The 21325-nt window shown below is 42.2% G+C and overlaps 1 protein-coding gene across 1 annotated transcript in view; it reads left to right on the forward strand.

The window, feature by feature from the left end:
* The window catches only part of CFH (complement factor H), a 40062-nt gene that overhangs the window by 15160 nt on the left and 3577 nt on the right, over positions 1 to 21325 (forward strand). The window contains exons 8-19 of the mRNA XM_010142242.1: positions 218 to 418; positions 1640 to 1819; positions 3382 to 3558; positions 4645 to 4824; positions 4977 to 5150; positions 6494 to 6676; positions 12111 to 12293; positions 13654 to 13836; positions 14953 to 15129; positions 18797 to 19003; positions 19619 to 19795; positions 20454 to 20630. Of these exons, the coding sequence (XP_010140544.1) occupies positions 218 to 418; positions 1640 to 1819; positions 3382 to 3558; positions 4645 to 4824; positions 4977 to 5150; positions 6494 to 6676; positions 12111 to 12293; positions 13654 to 13836; positions 14953 to 15129; positions 18797 to 19003; positions 19619 to 19795; positions 20454 to 20630 (2199 nt within the window). The remainder of the gene's footprint in view (positions 1 to 217; positions 419 to 1639; positions 1820 to 3381; positions 3559 to 4644; positions 4825 to 4976; positions 5151 to 6493; positions 6677 to 12110; positions 12294 to 13653; positions 13837 to 14952; positions 15130 to 18796; positions 19004 to 19618; positions 19796 to 20453; positions 20631 to 21325) is intronic.

Genomic DNA, 21325 nt, shown 5'->3' on the forward strand with positions numbered 1-21325 from the left:
TTGGTAATGGGAAGCAACACAGATTTAAACACTGACAAAGACACCAGAAGCAGAGTGTGATTGTTCCTGCACTCCTGTAGGTTCTGCCTAGATGTGCAGTCTTGATTCTGTCACTTTCTGAAATTACTCAGATGATGAAGCTGAAGCCAAATTAGTTGTGTCCGAGGCTTTTCGTCATGCATGTATTGATACCGTTGTTGTTAAACTCTATTTCAAGAGAAACCATGTGACTACCCAGCTATAGAAAATGGCAGATTAAGTTCATCACTGGAGTACTACAGAACATTTTACTTTCCAATGACATTTGGGCAGCATGCTGATTACCACTGCAATAGTGGTTATTCAACTCCGAGTGGAGAATACTGGGTTCGAATGGTCTGTTCTGAAAGGGGCTGGTCACCAGAGCCAAGATGCCTCAGTAAGTACTCTTCCACTATATTCTCAGTTATAATTATCAAAGATCTGTGCAGCAAAGTTGTGTCAGTGGAGCACATTGGAACAAAGAACAGTTTGTTGTTGCTTTAGCTGACCTCTGGAACTGCACTCAGGCTGTCATCCTAGCTGCAGAGCTCAAACTGTTAGCTGACACTCTGAAGTGAGTGAGGATAAAACCATGCTTTTGGATTTTGGAGGTTGTTTACTCCTGAAACTATCCATGAGATTAAGACTCCGTCTTCTGGGTCTCATCCATGCATCTGCTTTCATCAGCGCACACAGCTGCACATGCAAGCAGAGAGTTTCTACTCTATGTTAAATGTATTCTTCCTCTCTGAGATCCATTACTGGGTCCCTTTGGATAATATTTGGAGCCAAGAAGGTGCCACACTCCTGCAATAAGCTGAAAGTGAGCATGGTATCAGCAAGAGATCCAGATAGACTGACTTAATGATGAACTAGAGGAAACAGATCAAATGCCGTTAGAGGCATTAGAGTGAGCTGAGGCCTCCTCTCCTGACACACATCTCCTGTCACAGTAAAATTCCTACCTACTGGTAGGGCTTGGAAGTGGATTACAAAAGATTGATCTTTCCCGATTGCCCTCAGTGGAGTGGTGCTCAGTGCAGGAAGTGAGTGGAGTCCTGCCCAGAACGAAGGACCGGTTACTCAAGTAACACAGCTATAGTATTCCTTCAGCCACCTTCCTTGTGTCTGGGTTCTTGGCAGCGCAGGATGTTGTGCAGCCAGTGTGCTTAGCTGTTGCTAAAATCTGTAGAGCTGATTGGAGAGGTTGATACGTTTGTGCAGAGGTGATAAAATCTCCTGCAGGCAAATGCTGAAAATCACTCAGGGCAGACATCATCATTTTGGAGACACAGCAGACCAAACCAGGGCTGTTGTATGTGACGCTGGATGCACCAAAGGTAGCCAAACTTGCTTATGAACACTAGAGAAGATACACCGTTTACTAGAGCACTTAGCACTCTATGTAGTGACTTGCACTTGTTTGTGTTACTCGTTAATCCTAGGACAGTGAAGCAAAATGTTTCAGGTTTGAACACGAAGGTCTTTTTGGGATAGAAGGCTACAGAAAGGTGCTTGGAGACCTGTTTTTTAGTAACTAAGAACTGCAAGAATTAATTTACCTCCATTCTGGCTGTACAAGTTACTGTGGTTAAATGTACTTATCTTCCTTCTTTAGAAACGTGTCCTGTCAGACAGCTGGAAAATGGTTATTTCTCAAATAGGCGGAAGAATGTTTACAAGGAAGGTGAAAAAGCTATATATGCCTGCTATGATGACTATCAGACTGAGCATGGAGATGGGGAAGTCACATGCACAAAGAGTGACTGGTCACCTCCACCAAGATGCATCCGTAGAAGTGAGTGTCCTTGTATTTTGTTGGGGTTTCTAGCTAAAACCAGTGAATGCAAAAATCGTTATATGAACTACATTAATCCGTCACCACTGCTTAGTAATGCTACAGCTAGGTGCCCTGCAACTGAACCAGAATGCTGTCACTCTCTCAAGATCTCATGCATCTTTTATGTCCCTAGTGCTGCCGAGGTCAGCTGCTAAGCAAACACTCACAAAGTCATCCTGTAGAACGTCCACATGCAGCTCCTTCAGATCTAGAATGTAAGCTCTGGGGTGCAAGTCACGGTCCCTTTGTCTTCAGTAGTGAAATCTCATAGTAACGGCTGCGCAGCAATACAGTAGGTAGTACTCGTTCCCCTTCACGCAGCCTTGCCTCCTTTCGGCCTCTCGCTATGATCGCTGTTTCTCTGGCACGCTCTGCAGTCATACTGGAAGTGGGGAGAAATACAGAAGGTTATCTCTCCTATTGCTGTTCCAAGCTTTTGTTCCTGACTTGCACCAAACCTGAAATTACTACACGATCTCACAGAAAAGTTAAATATTTTAGACAATGATTTCATATGGACAAGAGCAATGATTCAACCTAACATTTCTTGGACTGTAAAAATTAATTTTTTTAGGAAACAGTTTCGCCCTGATAGAGAAACCAACCATAGAATGTTTTGGACAGTCACTCACTGAGATTTTGACATAGCAACGAGCAAGCAAAATAAAATTTTATGATTCCTAGTGTTAGGCAGTCATGGGCAACACTTATATAAACACACAATTTGATGCGAAATTTAAACTTTTGAAGCTGTTTCACTAAAGTATCATTAACTCTGCTCCCAACATTCAAATGCATCCTCTAGTGATCTTCAAAGTCTTTTTTCCCCATATGTTTATTTACTTGACTCTCTAATGTGCAAATATTGCTGTGTGTGTTATTTTCTTAACATGAAGAAACTCCTTCGCAGAATGATTTATTAGTAAAGAATTTAGCATACTATGGATTTTTTTTCTTCAGGATACAAGACCACAACATCCAACTGACATTCATTTCCATTCATTTAGACTGACTTACATAGCATATTCCACGTGATGTGAAATCATTCACAACACTGGTGTTTTAGTGCACAAGAAGGGGTCCTGTGGCTGTGGTGTGAATTTGCTTTGGTCCTGCAGTATGTTCACTCTGAATGATTGTGGTACCTGCGCACCATAGTGATCTCATGTACGGACAGAAGGCCCTCTTTATGCATGCACGCTGCTGCGCGTGCCCGACATGAATTTCATTTCTAGTGAAGTCCAGATGTGGACATACAGTTTTTGAAGCTTGCAAGATTGCTGCAAATCAAACTCCTGTCCATCCCTGTTTGTGCTGCAAGAGTTAGTAACTGCGAACCTTGAGTTTTCACTTCCCAGTTGTCTCCCAGGAGGAAAGCATTTTGCAGAAGCAAAAATTGATGTCCTCTTAATAATGTTCTAAATTCTACTGCTGCTTCATTTGTCCTCCTTCCTCCATGCCTTGTAAGCATGTAGTTTAGTAGTGGTTTACTTGTGAGAAATTCTGTCTATCTTTTTCAGAAAGATGCCAGACTATCGATTTTGACAATGGTTATTTCACCTTGAGAAAGAGAACATTTCGTTTACAGGAGCTGGTCACTTATAGATGTCGTACTGGCTTTGTAACTCCAGAAGGAGAAGAAACAGGAGTGATAGAGTGTAAAGAGGATGGCTGGACTCCATCTCCAAAGTGCATTAGTGAGTAGCATGAAGGCTTCAGAGTTCCCTGTCATTGTCACTGGCTCAGCCTTGATGTCCTATGTACTCAGATTTTTGTCATCTAGATTGGTAGAGTTTTCGTACTGGGCAGAGAGATACTCTAAAGAGAAGACTGATCCTCCAGTGATTAACCTCTCTGGGGCTTCAAGAAATAAAGAAAGAAAACATAAAGGGAAGTGAGTAAGGTGGGAAAATACCTATTGTCTTCAGGGTGAACTATTTTTTTGGACTTCTGTAGCATGAAGCGGGTGGTAATCACTGATCTTTCCAGTGGTTCGTACCTGATATGAGGTACATATGCCCAAATTTACTCCCAATTCTCCCACCTTTCATACATGTGAGGGAAGATTTTTGAAGAAATGACTGCGAACCAAAGGATTCTGCCAAAAACTTTCTTTAAATGTGACCAAACTAGAGAAAAATGGAATTCATTATTTGGAAAACTGTTACTGCTCTGCTTAAAAAGCACTGTGCATATGTCTGCCCTGATGCTAAAAAATACTTTCTTGGAGAACACCAGAGTGCTTTTTCCTGAAAATACCTCCATGCTATTGTTGCCCTTCTCCTCTTAGAAGTTCCTTCCTCTCCTGAACTGGGGTTTAGGATAGCAAAAGAAGAGACAATCTTCCAGAGTTAAGATATTGGCAAACTTTAGCTGATATTTTATCTTGTCCTTTTATTTCAGCCTGCCTTTACCTAGGATTTCTCGGCTTATTTTCTGACTACTTCACAAGTGACCATGGGGTACAGGAATACAAACTGTTTGCTATGACACCATTGATAATAATATGTAGTAGAAGGAAAGGAAGTGAATCTAAGGAAGAAGGTTTTATGCTAGATAGTAATCCTAGACACACATTTCTAAAGATTAATGCAATAGACATTATGTGAATATGCTACTTACGATATTCTGCATTCATATTCCAGCAATGCAGAATTTTCAATGTTTCGAACATACTGAGTAGTCCATTAGACTAGCACACACTAAAGCATTTACAGAAATGATGCTTTCAAAGGGCGGCTTTTCTGGATCGCAAAACGCACTAAGTTTGTTTTATTCTACAGAATCATGTAAAAAACCTCATTTCCGCATTTTGAATTACCACGCAAATAAAACTGTGTTCATGCCTGAAGATACAATTGAGTATGAGTGTTTGGAGGGATATCAAACTGCAGATAATATGCCAACTGGTACCGCAAGTTGTGGCATAGATGGTGAATGGAGTCCAGCACCACAGTGTCTTGGTAAATATTATTGTTTGCTAATCAATGTAATTCTGTATACACTTTGTGAAGGTTTTCCCTTTAAGACTTTCTTTGGTTTTGTTCTAATCAGTAGCATTTCATGTTCTTTTTGTAGGTTGTACACTGTATATTGAAATATTCTCTCTTTGTAGCAATAGAATGTGAAATGCTGACGTTGCCCAATGGAGATTTTTCTCCCAAGGAGGGTAAATACCGCAATGGAGATGTTGTGAATTTTACTTGTGCAAACAATTATGTAAGAGTGGGACCTGCCTCTGCTCAGTGCTATTACTTTGGATGGTTTCCATCACCACCACTCTGTAAAGGTAATGCTTCTGTTAACTTCATTGTAGTAAGAAATAAATGAAAAACCCTGGGACCTGAAGACGTCTGTGGACTACTTCTATAAGCCAGTCTTGCTCCCAAGAACTGTTATACCATCTTTGTTTCTAAAAGGGCAGAAGCTGATCCTCTTTGGATCATTTTGTAGTGTTTTGCTCGCTCTTGTGAAGGATTCTGAAGGGTTGAACTTTCAATGTTGAACTTTCTGTTAGCTTTAGTTATGCCAGTTAGAGTTCTGCAATAACTGAAAGTGAGCTGGTAAATGCCTTGCACAAGATTCCTCAGATTACTAGCTGTAATGTATGAAAAATTATTTATTAGTCAAAAAGATCAAAATAATGTGCAATATGGCAGCCAGGAGTGATTAATTTGAGTAATGTCCTATATTCCTGTATCCTAAATGTCCTACGTTTTGCCACTGCCTAATGTTGATACGATCTCCTATTGTACCCTATGTTCCCTTTTCTGATCACATGATTTTGAAGATGACACAGAACTAGATGCAAGCAAAAGAAACTCAGTGAAGGGTTTTCCCTGTGAAATTCCTGAACTTCATCCAGTAGGCTGAACTGGATGTGCTTCATGCAGAAGGGAAGTTATATGTTGCTATTATACTCATCCTTTTTAAAAGCGAGCACAACTTACTGGCATATGAAAAGAGCTTCTTTTGCCGGTGCTATGAGCTTTCATGAGGAAGCTTGAGAGGATGAAGGAATTTCGTATTTCTCATCTCCCTTTCTTCCCACTCAGTCAATGTCCCTCTTGTCTTTTATGCTTTAATCCTTCTTTTTGCACACTCTTTTGCGTTTAAAACCAAGTGTGTTTCATATAGTTGTCTCTTTAGCTCAGGAGCGTTTTAAGCTCCCTTAACAGGAGTTCATCAGAAGTGAAAGAAGTGAATTCTTTGAATATATAGCACGTATCACTTACTGGGTGATTCTTATCGTGCAGGTTATTATTACTTGCAGAATTTTCACCTTTTGGGGGGTTTTGGTTTTGGTTTTTTTTTAAAGAATACTGCATTTGTTACCCACGTAACACTTTTTTTTATCTTAAAACTGGTTTTATCAATCACTTCTTTTATCGTAACAGGCAATTGGCAGTGCATGGAAGTAAGAGAGTAGAGCAAGACAGGGTCACACGTATCTGTCTGTGATCTCCAGCCCAACACGAATCCAGACATTCAAAGACATAAACAAGGACCTGTTTAACCTGTTTTACTGATTTTTTCCAACTCTAAGCAAGAAATTAAATTTATTGTATGTTTAACATATAACTCTGCTAAAAGTACTGAGTTCAGAGCATAGATTTGTTCTCTTGATTTCAGTGAACACCAGAAGCTGTGGACCTCCACCTGAGATTACCAGTGGAAGTATTGTTGGTGGCTCTGTAGAGCAGTATCAGCATGGGGACAGAAAACAGTATGAATGCAACATGGAATTGCAGTTGGTTGGATCAAAGGAAATAGAATGTGTGGATGGACAATGGTCATCTCCTCCCTCTTGCATTGGTAATCTATATAAATCTTACTTGTGAAACGTCTAATTCTTGGTAGGCTAATACTTCACAGATATTTTCACAATTAATTACATACTTGCATGTATAATGTTATGTTCGAAATCATGTTATGGATGAAAAGTAGATGCATACTATATGTAAAGTAAAAAATTTGTTAGTAGTATAATTGAAATCTTAACAGCCCAATCAAAGAATTGGTGTGAATCCAGCTTAGATGATTATAGAACAAAAATAAATATGTAATATATAAAGAATGATTCTAAATAGATAAATAATACAGAATATCTAAGTAATACAAACAATTTATAATACATAATTACTGTTATAAACAGACTTTCTCTTACTTACCCCTTTTCCTGGTTTTATGCTCACCCTTCCACTGCCCTTTTGGGTCCTAAAGCAAATGGCTTCAGTCTGGTGTGTTTTGAAGTTACAGCACATTATCAGTATCTCAAGTGATTCACTGGGAGGAATAAGACATTGATGCTGATGATTTCCTCTTCCTCCTTACAGGATCTGCTTGGGGTAACTTTTAGGTTTCCTAGCATGCTTTTGTGCCTTGCTCTTTTTTCACTAGCCTACAAGTTCTGAATTAACTATGTTAAGCGTGTTTTAAATCTGTTAGACAACTGTAACTTCTTGGTATTGCCCCTAAAACCAGTTTTGATCAGCTCCAGGCCTAACCTGGTCTTTTGTGAGTTATTCATAGCCTTGGGGTGCCAGGCTATGCCCTGTCTTTTACCATCCTGTGCCACAGACAACCTTTGTCCCCACTTTGCCAGGACTCTGCTCTACCAGCCCCTGTATTCACCCTCATCGTTATATTGGAATTATAATTACTCACTCTACAGACACTAGTATCTTACTACTACATATATAAAAATACGGTTGTGCCATACAGAGATAACCAAAAGTTACCTCTATAGCTTGGTCACTAGAAAAATCACTGTTACAGCTAAAAATAAGTAAAACCAAGCTCCAAGGAGGTCAAGACAGGTTGTTAGAGCAAGCCTTGTAATCCTCTACCCTGAGGCCTTGCAAGCTTGGTACAAACTGAGGTCTCTTCCCAGCAATGGCAATGCTGTATGTTGCTGGGACACAGGGCTACAAGCATGGTGACTATGAGTGCATTGTGTATGTTGCTGTCTTCCCTAGGCTGGAGTCAGACATGCCCAACAGGGTTTTTTTGTAGCCCCAATACTGAAATGGTGAATAATTATATAGTCAAGTCTCCTACCTAAGAAAAAGCACCCGCTTTCTGCTCAATGTCGTTAGATAGTGTACCTCAACCTGAGAGTATGAATGTCAGTGACAGGAGTTTAAAAATGCTTGTGCAAAACTTGATTGATTTATTAAAAGAGTGTCTCAGAATTGAAGTATTCAGGCTGAAAAGCTGTGAATACAGAAAATAATCCAGGGCATTCATTAAGGTGCAGGATGATCTAACAGCAGAACCAATAAATGGTGGGGATTTTATGGACTTGTTTACTCTGTCCCTAAACATATACATTCTGGCATGTCTTCCATGAGCAGTACTAATGGTTTAAAAGTATACAGGATGGAGCTTGCATCTTTTCAATCCCTGGTCCAGGGAGAATAGTTTCAGTGCACGGACTTGAAAGAAGAGTGGTCCAAACTTGAGTGCAAAGTTGTTCAAGTTCAGATACTGAGTTTATCATAGAATCATCCGGTTGGAAGAGACCTTTAAGATCTTCAAGTCCAACCGTTCACCCTACACTGTCAGGGTCCCTAAACCATGTCCCTCAGCACCACCTCCACACATCTTCTGAACACTTCCAGGGAAGGGGACTCCACCACCTCCCTAGGCAGCCTGTTCCAATGCCTAACAACCCTCTGTGTGAAGAAGTGCTTCCTCATATTTAACCCCTAAACCAGGTCCCTCAGCACCACCTCCACACATCTTCTGAACACTTCCAGGGAAGGGGACTCCACCACCTCCCTAGGCAGCCTGTTCCAATGCCTAACAACCCTCTGTGTGAAGAAGTGCTTCCTCATATTTAACTTTCCCTTTGTGCAATTTAAGGCCATTTCCTTTAGTCCCGTCACTTGTCATATGGCACAAGAGACCAACCCCCCTCTACAACCTCCTTTCAGGGAGTCGTAGAGAGCAATAACATCTCCCCTCAGCCTCCTATTCTCCAGGGTAACCAACCCCAGTTCCCTCAGCTGCTCCTCATAAGACTTGTGCTTTAGACCCTTCACAAGCTCCGTTGCCCTTCTCTGAACACACTCAAGCACCTCTGTGTCTTTGTAGTGAGGGGCCCAAAACTGGACACAGTATTCAAGGTGTGGACTCGCCAGTGTCAAGTACAATCACTTCCCTGCTCCAGCTGGCCACACTATTGCTGATGCAAGCCAGGATGCTGTTGTCCTTCACGGCCACCTGGGCACACTGCTGGCTCATATTCAGCTGCTGTTGACTAACACCCAGAGATCCTTTTCTTCCAGGCAGCTTTCCAGCCACTCTTCCCCCAGGCTTTAGTTAATTTAAAGCTTTTTGGGGACAATCCCTGCCCTGCTCCTGCTGGCCACACCAGTGCTGGGACAAGCCAGGATGCCATTGGCCTTCTGGGCACACTGCTGGCTCATGTTCAATTGGCTGTGGATCCGCACCCCCAGGTCCTTTTCTGCTGGGCAGCTTTCATCCCTAAGCCTGTAACACTGCAGGGGGTTGTTGTGGCCCAAGTGCAGGACCCAGCCTTTGGCCTTGTTGAACTTCATACTATTGGCCTCAGCCCACTGATTCAGCCTGTCCAGATCCCTCTGTAGAGCCTCCCAAGTTTTAAGCAGATTGACACATTACCCAACTTGGTGTCATCTGCAAACTCACAGAGGGTGCACTCAATCCCCTCGTCCAGATCATTGATAAAGATGTTGAAGAGGACAGGCTCTAGTAATTATCTTTGGGGGACACCACTGGTGACTGGCCACCAAATGGATTTAACTCCATTTACCACCACTTTCTGGGTCCAGTTGTCCAGCCAGTTTTTTGTCCAGCAGAGAGTACACACATCCAAGCCACAGGCAACCAGTTTCTGCAGTAAAATGCTGTGGAAAATGGTGTCAAATGCCTTACTAAAGCCCGTGTAGACAAAATCCACAGCTCCTCCCTCATCCCCTAAATGGGTCACCTTGTTGTATAAAGAGATCAATTTGGACAAACAGGACCTGCCCTTCATAAACCCTTGCTGACTGGGTCTGATCACCTGGTTATCTTGTACATGCCAAGTGATGCACTCAAGATAATCTGCGCCATGACTTTCCCAGGTCAGACTGACAGGCCTGTGGTTCCCTGGGTCCTCATTCCAGCCTTTCTTGTAGATTGGCGTTACATTGGCTAACCTCCAGTTGATTGGTACCTCCCCTTGTTATCCAGCAGATATGGAAAGTGGCTTGGTGAGCACTTCCACAAGCTCCCTCAGAACCCTTGTTCTGAGGAGGAGATAGGAGATCAGATAGGAGATCCTATCTGGATAGGATCCAGATAGTGGATCCTATTTGGCCCCAGAGACTTCTGCACATCTAAGTAGTGCAACCATTCACTTACTGTTTCCTTGTGGATTATGTGGCCTTGATTCCGCTCCCCATCTCTGCCTTCTGGTTCAAGAGGCTGAGCACTCAGCGAGATAGCATTACCATGAAAGACTGAGGCAAAGCTGGCATTCCTTACCTCAGCCTTGTCTTCATCCTCGGTCACTACGTTTCCCCCTGCATCCAGCAAAGGATGGAGACTCTCCTTAGCTCTCCTTTTGCTGTTAATGTATTTATAGAAAAAAAACCTCTTATGGAGGTGGCCAGGCTAAGTTCAAGCTGGGCTTTAGCCTTTCTAATCTCCCTGCATAGTCTCGCAAAACCCTTATAGTCATCCTGAATGACCTGCCCCTTCTTCCACAGACCATAGAGTTTCCTTTTCTTCCTGAGCTCCAGCTGAAGCTCTCTGTTCAGCCAGGCTGGTCTTCTACCGCATCTGCTTGTCATATGGCTCAGCAGGACAACCTGCTCCTGAGATTTGAGGATTTCTCTCTTGAGGATTCTCCAGCCTTCCTGGACTCCTCTGCCCCTCAGGGCTGCCTCCCAAGGGACTCTACTGACCAGTCTTCTGAGAAGGTCAAAGTCTGCCCTCTGGAAGTCCAAGGTGGCAGTTTTACTGACCCCCCTCCCTACTGCCTCTGAAAACTCTATAGATGGTCACAGCACCCACAAGTCCTTCTCTTGGTGAACAGCAGGTCCAGCAGGGAGCCTTACCTGGTTGGTTCCCTCACCAGCTGTTTGAGGCAGTTGTCTTCACTGCTGTGTTGTATTTCCAGCAGACATCTGGTAAATTGAAGTCACCCACAAGAATGAGTGGCAGTGATTGTGAGACTTCTCCCAGGTGCTTGTAGAATATTTCATCTACGTCTTAATCCTGGTTGGGTGGCCTACAGCAGACTCGCACTGTGATGACTGCCCTGTTGCCTTTCCTCTGATTTTAACCCATAAACCCTGTACCCTTTCATCACCATTGCTGATGTCTAGACAATCAAAATGCTTCCTAAAGTACAGGGCCACTTCCCTGCCTCTTTTTCCTGGCCTGTCCTTCCTGTAGAGTTTGTAGCCATCCAGTGCAGCACTCCAGTTGTTCATATCGTCCCACCATGTTTCTGTGATGCAACGATATCATAGTTTTCCTGCTGCACAATGGCTTCTAGTTCCTCCTGTTTGTTGCCCATGCTGCATGCATTGGTGTACATGCACTTCAATATCATGGGTCTTCCCTCTCCCACACTAAGAGCAGGCCATATGCCCTTATTCCCCTTATGTGCCTTTTTCCCTCCTTCAAAAAACTACTCACAGGCTGCACTCCTCTATGCAAGCCATTACCCTTTGCTGTCACTACCACTGCAACATGAGAACCCAAAGCTGGAGCGGCTGTTATCACACAGAGCTGCTACAGCCCTCGTAAGTGGTGTTACAATGGTTTTCAGTTCTTGTACTAATACCCACTGAAAGCGCACATTACCAATGGATAGATATATAATGAAATACAATTTTGACTGATCGCAATCAAGGGTCCAGATTGATCCCACTCAGGGATCCAGGTGAGATGGATTCTTTGAAGGTTTTCTTATACTTTAGGGTTTACATACCAATGAAAAACAGTTTGGGAAATTAATGTTGGCTGAAACTACTTATGGAGCATGCTGTGGAGTTACTACACTGATGGAAAAGGAAGGAAAAAGAGAGGAGGGGGATTTAGTAAACTGTCTAAAAGATATACGTGGATCAGCTGGGTTGAAGTTTAGTTGTTACCATTAATGGGGAGTAGGTTTGACTCACCAAGTGTAAATACAGTCACTTTTATTAAAGTTCTTTCAGCTATTTGTATATGACTACAATATTATTGCGGAATACTGGTCTTTCAACAGAAAGCAAAATGCCATGTGGATCACCTTCCTCTATTCCAAATGTCGTGCTTCGTCAGCAAGACCAGACCCAGTTTTTGCATGGTGATGAAGTAATTTATGGATGTAAACAACGCTCTAGCAATTCTAAGGAAAAGAAAATAAAATGTCTTAATGGGGAATGGAAGCCTTTTCCTCTTTGTGCTGGTAATCTATTTCCATTATGTTTCTGTAATATTTCAGATGCGAGCTAACATAGTTCTGTTCAAAATTTCAAGGACTTCAGCAATCAATATGTAGCCAGAGATATTATAGCTTCATGCATCTCAACTAATTTTTTTTTAATTTATTCTTCTTTTAAATGTGAACATGTCCTTCATCCTGGAAAGACTCGCACCTTCAACTTTGTAAGCACTCTGAGAAGGTTTGGGGAAGGAAATATACAGTTGTACAGTGGGTAAAATCAAGTGTGGGGGTACATTTATGGTGGCTTTCACCCATTTTCTAGTGTTCCTCCCTGGTAGCACCCTTCAGAAGGCTTGGGACATACCTGCAATATAATAGCATGCCTGTTCCATTGATTACTTGTAGCTTTATGTCTCTGCATACTACTTTGCTTTTTTAAAATTCTACTGGGAATTAAAAATAATATTAATAGCCAGAATGTGCTAGGGTTATCCCATCCTCGCTATTTGCATGTGGATTGGTCCTTTTAATTTCTGATCAGTTTCTCTTTTTTCTCATCTTCCTGTTTAGTTTTGCAGTGCATAAATTGGATGTCTTTTAAATGTCTTTTAATAATGTCTTTTAAAAAGTTATAAAACAAAAAAAGGGAAAAAATACACTGGAGTCAATAATTTAAGAAAGCAGCAATACTAGACAAGGAGGAGTCTTGCGTGGGATAAATCACTCCAGCACTTCACTTATCTTTAACAGAATACAGTTTATGATATATCCAATTCTTGGTTCCTCCTTTCTTCAGAAGTGATTTTATATTCATCAGTGATTTGAGTACAGTGTGCCTTTATTTACCGTTACATTGAGTTTTGATTCTAGCACAAAACACAGTCCGCTTAACTCTCACAAGTAGCTTGTGTTCTGACTGTCAGAATCACCAGTCAAGGACACAAGACCTGCTTATGTCTTAGATACACTTCCACTGGCGACTGATACCTGATGCATATTCAGCACGGAGTAGTAGTTCCTTTATGCTCTTGGTTTTACAAGCTTAGGAATGTTTCTCTTCTTGCTCATTTTGCTACCTCTTTATAGTTTTCAGGAAGAAAAGAGTGATTCGTCTTTATATTATTTACTGCACTCAGCAAAGGGAAGCTGTCAACATAAAAATAATTGCTGTGTGAGAGGGAACAGTCTCTGCTTTAGATAGCTGGAACAAAACATTGTTCTGTTTCTAGAATCTTAGGAGTTTCTTCAAACTACAGTAAATAAAAAACCACTGTCACATGGACATGCGTTAGGAAACCAACGACCTCTGCATCAGCGAATGCGTATGTATGTGTTATCTGAACTAAGTCTGTTTTTTAGGTCTTCTTGTTGATTTTTTCAGATCCACATCCTCAGTGCGTACTTCCAAAGGATGTTGTGCTTTTGCATAACCATCATGGTGACGGGGCAAAAAAGGAGGCTCAGTTCTATAGAGTTATACATTACAAATGTGACACAGCTGACAGAATAATTAAACAGGCAACTTGTGTATCTGGAAGGTGGACGCCAGAGATTGAATGTACAAGTATGTTTTCAGATTTTTATACAATTTCTTCTTTTTATGTAGGAGTGACAAATGCTCATTATTAAAGCTTCTTAGCGTTGCTGTGTCACTAGTCTGAAACAGAAGTGCTTATGTGCTTATATATGTGTTTCCTCGGTTATATGCAAAAGGATGGTCATGAATAATCATGTAAATTAGAGTTGCACATAGCTAAGGCTCTAGCCAAAGTTCCTTTATTTCCTGTAAACGTTCAAAGCTTTTCTACTCCTGATTTTTGGGTTTTTTTCCTTCTGTTCTTTCCAGTTGTTTCCAATTACTGATTAAAAAGCACAGACCTAGAGACTTCCCTTATGTAACATAACACCAAAAGTCACATGCCTGCAGGACTGTCTTTATGTACAGCAGAGCATGATATCGCCTGTAGAAGGCATGACTGTAAAACAATCATCGCCTCGTTGCCTGCTTCGATTATGCCACATTCATGGGAAATGATGCATGGAAGTGGAAGTAGTACACCGAGTGGCAATCTCTTGAGGGAACATTCCCTTTCAAAACCAAGTGTCCCTACCTTCTCAGTTTTCTGGAACCATATGAAGCAACGAACCAAGCTCTGGAGGTCTCCTCGTTCCCAAATCTATCTCCTTCCCTCCTTTTTCATTTCCCATGGTAGGACCACCCCTTCATTCCTTGAGTGGCAAAACTGAAGTTTTTTTCTTTGTTTCATTTTGTGATTCTCATTGAGCTGTTATCAGAGTCTGAAGAGAAACACAACAACAAAACAAAACGAGAATGCCAGAAGTTGGTCCAGTTTTCCTAAAGTAGTTCACCACAGAGAGAGGAACAGGGAAAGCACACAAGAGCATGCAGCCGTTGTAGGGGAAAGGATGGGCTACGAGAAGGTCCATCTTAGATTGGTGTAAGCAACTGTGACTATCTTTTTTTATGAGTTTGAAAGCATATGAGCATCTGAAGGCAGCTGTCACTTTTCTGAAGCAGAACAAAATTATCATTATATTAATTAAAGCTTAAGATAGCTACTAATGGTAGTGTTTTCTTTGTTGTTTGTGTTATAATCTGTGATGAACTGTTACGCTTCATCTTATGTTCTATTATAACACAAGTATGTGTCCTTTTCAGAGGAGAGTACATGCCCGCCTCCACCTCAGCTGCCCAATGCTCAACAGATTACAGTTGGAAGAAATTATAAGCATGAGAGTAAAATAGCTTTTTCATGTCTGAAGAGTTTCCAGCTCATCGGTGTGAATGAAATAACATGTAGAGAAGGGAAATGGCAATCACCACCTTACTGTGTGGGTCAGTAGTGGATTTTTTTTTTCTATTTATTTTGTTACAAATTTCTGTGTTATGCATTTGTGGTCATCAGTAGCAGGAGGATGATATTTGTATCAACAGAACGTAAGGTGCTAAAGAAAGTGCAGTTAACCAACTGCTGGACAGTAAGTCATTTTATTTACAAGATTTATCTAAGATGGGATGCCATCCACAGAGACCTGGACAAGCTGGAGAGGTGAGCCCATGTGAATACCATGAGGTTCAACAAGGCTAAGTGCAAGGTCCTGCACCTGGGTCGGGGCAATCCTCAGTATCAATACAAGCTGGGGAATGATGGGATTGAGAGCAACCCTGTGCAGCAGGACTTGGGGCTACTGGTGGATGAAAGGTTGGACATGACCCAACAATGTGTGCTCACAGCCCAAAACCCCAACCATATGCTGGGCTGCATCGAAAGAAGCGTGGCCAGCAGGTTGAGGGAGGTGATCCAGCTGCTCTCACTTTACTCCAGCAAGACCTCACCAGGAGTGCTGCATCCATCTTGAGTCCTCAGCACAAGAAGGATGTGAATCTGTTGGAGAGAGTCCAGAGGAGGGCCACAAAAATGATCAGAGGGATGGAGCACCTCTGCCGTGAGGACAGACTGTGAGAGTTGGGGTTGTTCAGCCTGGAGAGGACTCTGGAGAGACCTTCCTGCAGCCTTCCAGCACTTAAAGAGGGCTTATAAGAAAGATGGGGACAGTGTTTTTAGCAGGGCCTGTTGCAAGAGGTGACGGTTTTAAACTAAAAGAGGGGAGGTTTAGACTAGATAGAGGGAAGAAATTTTTTACAGTGAGGGTGGTGAGACACTGGCCCAGGTTGCCTGGAGAGGTGGTAGATGCCCCATTGTCGCGGGTTAAAACTATGCAGCTGTTAAAACCAAAAGGGTTTTGCGATGACAGAGTTTTGGATGGAACGTAAAGCCACCAAAACCTACATAGAACAGAGCTTAGTGGCTCATTATGGCTTGAATTCAAGGCTTTGTTTAGCAAAGGAAAAACAAACACAGGTTTAAGGTAAAGAGGGTGAAACCAGAGGAGTTTTAGTAGTAAAAAGCCCATAAATCAATCCTTTTAAAGTTAAACAGGACTGGAAAAGAGGTAGATAGAGGGAGAGATTGATAAATACATAAGTAGGCATATACAAGTATAATACAGTCTCCCATCTCGACCCACATCTCCCGCTTGCAAACAAAGAACCCGCCACGCGGTCGCATTTCTGGTGGTGGCGGGAGGAAAGGAGTTTTTGTCTGTCACCTCACGAAGCTTTCAATCCAAGAAAACTTCTCCTGGGGCAAACCTTCATGCAGTAACGTAGTTCTTCTTCCTTCAGGGTAGTGGGGAGGAGACTTGAGTTTACTGAGGGCAGAATTCTGTAGCTTATTGCTCTCCCCATCCAACGAGCGGGATACGGACCGGACCTTCAGGGAATGCCTGTGGGTTCCCCATGCCTGTGGAGGCTCTGCGCCGAGCATCTGGAACCAGTTCACGTTCCCCTTTGTCATCGGTCTCTGTCCTCTCAGCACAGGATCTAGGGCCTTACAGCTGTTTTTACCCCTTGCCAGGTTGAACTAAGTCCAAAGCCACCCCCACCGGTAATTGGCAGAGTGGAAAGGTCTACCTGCTTTGCAGAAGGAGTCTTTACTGCTCCAGGGGCGTGGACATAACTGCAGATGTTCTTTTCTCTCTCTGATGAAAAGTTCTCTCAGTCCCAGGGGCAGAAATTCGAAAATGCTGTGGCTCGTCTGAATTCGAACGCGCCGCCCTCGCCCAGCTCGAAAGTGCAGCAGCTTGCACTGGGAGGGAGTGTCTGAAACGCTCCTTTTTATGCGCTTATTCGCGGAGGCGTGTCTGAATATCGCTTCCTTTCCCAAAACTCGCAAGAACTCTTTCCTGCGTTTTGGGGGAAAGGAGAAGGGAAGAACAAAAGCTCAGCCCCCCGCTGGCTCCATTTTCAAACTGCCACACCCATCCCTGGAAACATTCCAGGTCAGGTTGGATGGGGCTTTGGGCAACCTGATCTAGTTGAAGATGTCCCTGCTCACTGCAGGGGGGTTGGGCTACGTGGACTTTGACAATTCCTTCCAACCTAAAGCATTCTATGAGTCTGTGATTCCATGGCATATAAAACTTTGAGGTAGTCCCTCAAGAGCTGCGTGTTTATTTGTTTGTTTCATATATTGCAGAATGGACTCACGGTTTTGACTGGGGACCTTTCGTAGTCTCCTGGTGAAAAAAAGTCAGTATTATTTATTATTAAGCTGTTGTAGTAGCACTCTTAGGTTTTTTCCCACCTTTATTCTTGATGTTTCTCCTGTTCTTTTTGTGATGTCTTCCTGTAATATGAGTGTAAATGATACGGCACAACTCAGGCATTCTATTCTAAGAAATACCGAGGAATCTGTAACCCAATTGCTAAAATATTATCAATGCAGGCTATATCTTGTAAGCAGAAGTTCATTAAGAAGTAAAATGAAGTATTTTCAGAAATTAATAGGAAATAGCTGAGCATGGGACAAATGAGGTGCCAGCTGGTGACAGACATGCAGGACATGCCAACGATGTCTGTATTTTTAAGTTGCAAAATTCTGATGCCACACAATATCTCTTCTTTTGCATTACCTGTGAGTCTCCATTTCTACTGAAAAGTGGCAGACTTAGAGAAGAATAAATAAAAAAAAAAATTTGAGCTGTTTATCAAACAACTTTTACTGAAATAAAATTCCCAGTACCAGTTACCAAACAGGAACTTTTGCTGTAATTAGATCCTTTGTATTGTGGAATTCAGTGCAAACATATGTGCTTTCAACTTGAAATGTCAACTAATAAAAACTAATTTACTTAATAATTTAAAATTCATATAAAATACTATTTAAGGCCACTCACTCTGCAGTGGTATAGGAGAAGAAAGCATTGTGACAGCCCTGACTTGGGAGGGCTTCACAGAGATTGAATGCATTGTATCTAGCAGGAAATACTTCATACTACTTCTAGCAGGTCATACTTCGTAAGTTCTGTTCTCCTTTTCATTTTCATCATGTCATCACAAAATCACTCAATACATCGTTACAACTTTAATAATGGTGGAAAAATGTAATAGCTAACATTCTATAAACTCATTTTCAGTATCCCAGAACAAGGTAATATCCCTTCTAGTTCTCTGCCTAAGATTTTTTCCACTGTTCTCGATGCTAAGCTGTAACTGTCTCCTTGGTATGAACTGGAAAATGGCTTTAATTTGATTCAAAGGAAAAGAGAGAAGGCCCATGGAGGACAGGAGTAAGAGCGAAGGTTTGGTTTGCATATCTTAGATATTGCTTCATCTTCCTTTCAGACCATTTAATTGATATTCATAGATTCATGGAATGCTTTGGGTTGGAAGGGACCTTTAAAAGTTATCTAGTCCGAACTCCTCCACACACCCCCCTCCTCCCCACCCCATAGTGATCATGGACATCAGGTCACCTAGAGGCCCATCCAACCTGACCTGGAATGTTTCTAGGGATGGGGCATCTGCCACCTCTCTGGGCAACCTGTTTGGATGATATCTGGATTATTATATTTTTTCTTTTTCAGTTTCAGGTGGCATATGTCATTGGATTATTAATTATCTTGCATTATTATTTATCTGCTTTTTCTGTGTTTTCTAGAAAGACCATGTTTGCCACCACAACTCATAGAGTGTGCTGAAGTTCCCAGGCTGGAAAATCAAAACTTGGAAATTGAAAAAGAAGGGGAAAAAATTTATCTGGCTGGTGCTAGATTGAAGTATGTTTCTCGTTCTGGATACACATTAGATGGACCATCAGAGATAACTTGTTCTATGGGAAACTGGACTGCAGCTCCTACATGCTTGGGTAATGTAAAAAAATAGTTATTTTTGAAATGGATTTAGCAATGAAGTTGAAAGAATTTTAAGCTGGAGGTTGACTAATAAGGGCCAGTAACTCCGTGTTTTGCTGTGGAATCTTATCACCCCCTCATGGATGTCTTCAGAGCAATCCTGATTGGAAGCAAGATTGGCTTTTTGAGTGCAGTTTATTTTTCACATATTCCTTTGTATTCTTGCAATCTTTGTTCAGTTTGTGTCTCTGCCGAGGGAGTCCTGGACACATCCTCATAATCCAAGGATCTGTTTTCTGCAGAGCCTGCTGGTGACTAGAAGTTGCTTTGGTGCTTCAGTGATGGAAACCACTACACTTGATGGTGTAGTAAGAGACAGAAGCCTTTCTTAAAGTTTTCTGGTGTGGTTAGAAACAGGATCTAAATACTGCAGTGACTGAAGTCCACGCCTGTCTAGGGGAATGACTTATTTAATCTTCCATATGCTACCTTTTATGTAAAATCTACTGTCAGCAGATAACTATGCTGGTGTTAGAAAAAGCTCTTTAAAGCCTCTGTTTGGTGAAAACACTACTCTCGTTCTGTGTGTATCACATTGGCACAAGCATCAGCTTTCTGTGTCTTTTCAGAAATGCAGTGTGGAAGTATTCCAAAAGTTGCCAATGCTCAAATCGAAGGCAGAAACAAGGAAATTTATGAGCCTGGTGAAACAATTCGCTACCAGTGTGATGCAGGGTTCCTGATTGTTGGTCCCCCCGAAATTATTTGCAGAGAGGGAAATTGGACAGCACCGCCCGTCTGTGAAGGTATAGGCTTTACTTCTCCGTTGCCTATGATTCTTCTTAATCTTTCAGGTCATGAATTAAAATACTGTCAACTTGGGCATGCAGGTGGTTCAGGCCAGTAGAGCTAACAGGGGACTTGTTTGAATGGGCTGCTACATCACCTATTGTCCTGTCTCCTGAGAAACAACGAGCAGGGTAGATCGGGGGAGAAATAATTTCCTCTGTGGGCTGAAGCGGTAGCTGAAACTTAGCTCTCTGCTGAAGTCAAGCAAGCAGAGGGTTATCCAGGAATGGATGCTGGCTGCAAAGGAAGAGATAACTGATAGGGTAATGTCTCTTTTTTCACATCATTACAAATGTCAGTCACTGAAAGTTGCCTTCAAATAGCAAAGAAATCGCTCCATTCTCCAGCCCTATGGCACGCAGTGCCGTACAACACCAATCCACACATTGGCTGATCTCTGCAACAATTTAGCTCTTTTCAGTCACTTTAGGCAAAAATAATACTTTGTGATAAGGTGTGCAGGATAACTCCTTAATACCTTCCTTTTCTACCTGTAGAGAATGTTCTGCATTTCACAAATCATTTTTGCTCATCAGAAACTGATGCTCTGGAATGCAGTGTTCTGTGATTGTCATATTGCTGCACTCCTGTTCTTAAATGCATCTCTCTTTTCAGATGTTAGCTGTGGAACTGCACCTGAAATTCCCAATGCTTATATTACAAGCACTCAACAGGAGAGGTATCTGCCTGGTGACAGAGTGTGGTATGAATGTGAAAGCAACTTTCAAATGTTGGATGGAAATTATGTCACTTGTACAGATGGAGAATGGTCATGGCCACCAACTTGCAGAGGTAGGAATCTGCTAGCACAGAGGGGACTGTTTGTTTACCTAAACACTCTAAAGGCTTTACCTTTTTTGACTTCTGTTTTCTTTGTGTACTCAATTTTGTACTTGCTATTCCTTTCCTGCACAGCACTTTAATTTAGCTTGATGCTTCTAGAAATATTGGGAATATTTTCATCAACAGCAAAAATGTCTTGAAGAAGCAGAGCCTAAAATGTTTTTCTCTGTCATTCTCCTGTATGTTACTGGAACCTCTTCAGAGTCTGCCATTTTAGAGACCTTCAGTAGAAAGACACATGAGGGCTCCTCTCTTCTGTTCACACCCGTCAGGGAGTATCTGGACGGAAGTAGCAGTAGGGGAGAGAAACAGCAGTGTTCTTCTCCAGGGCTCCTCTGTGACCAATGCAGATCCAAACAGAGACTCAAATCTAGACCATGTAAGATCTACTAGGGCTATGCAAGTGGGGAGAGCATTTCTGTGACAAGGAACTGTCAGGAGCTGTGCTCCTGTCCCCTGCCCCAGCTGTGTGGTTGCAGGGTGAGCAAGTGCTACTTGGCTTTCATACACCTGCATGGAGCTGACTGCACTTACCCATCCCTGAGCAGTGCAGGCAGACAAGCTCTTCCAGTGCTGCTGGTTCTCCAGAGCACTGCAGTTCAGCAGAGCACCTGCTTGGCTGCCAGCCCTACCATTCCAGGAAT

Source organism: Buceros rhinoceros, unplaced genomic scaffold (assembly GCF_000710305.1).
Source record: "Buceros rhinoceros silvestris isolate BGI_N320 unplaced genomic scaffold, ASM71030v1 scaffold1558, whole genome shotgun sequence".
NCBI classification, from domain to species: Eukaryota; Metazoa; Chordata; class Aves; order Bucerotiformes; family Bucerotidae; genus Buceros; species Buceros rhinoceros.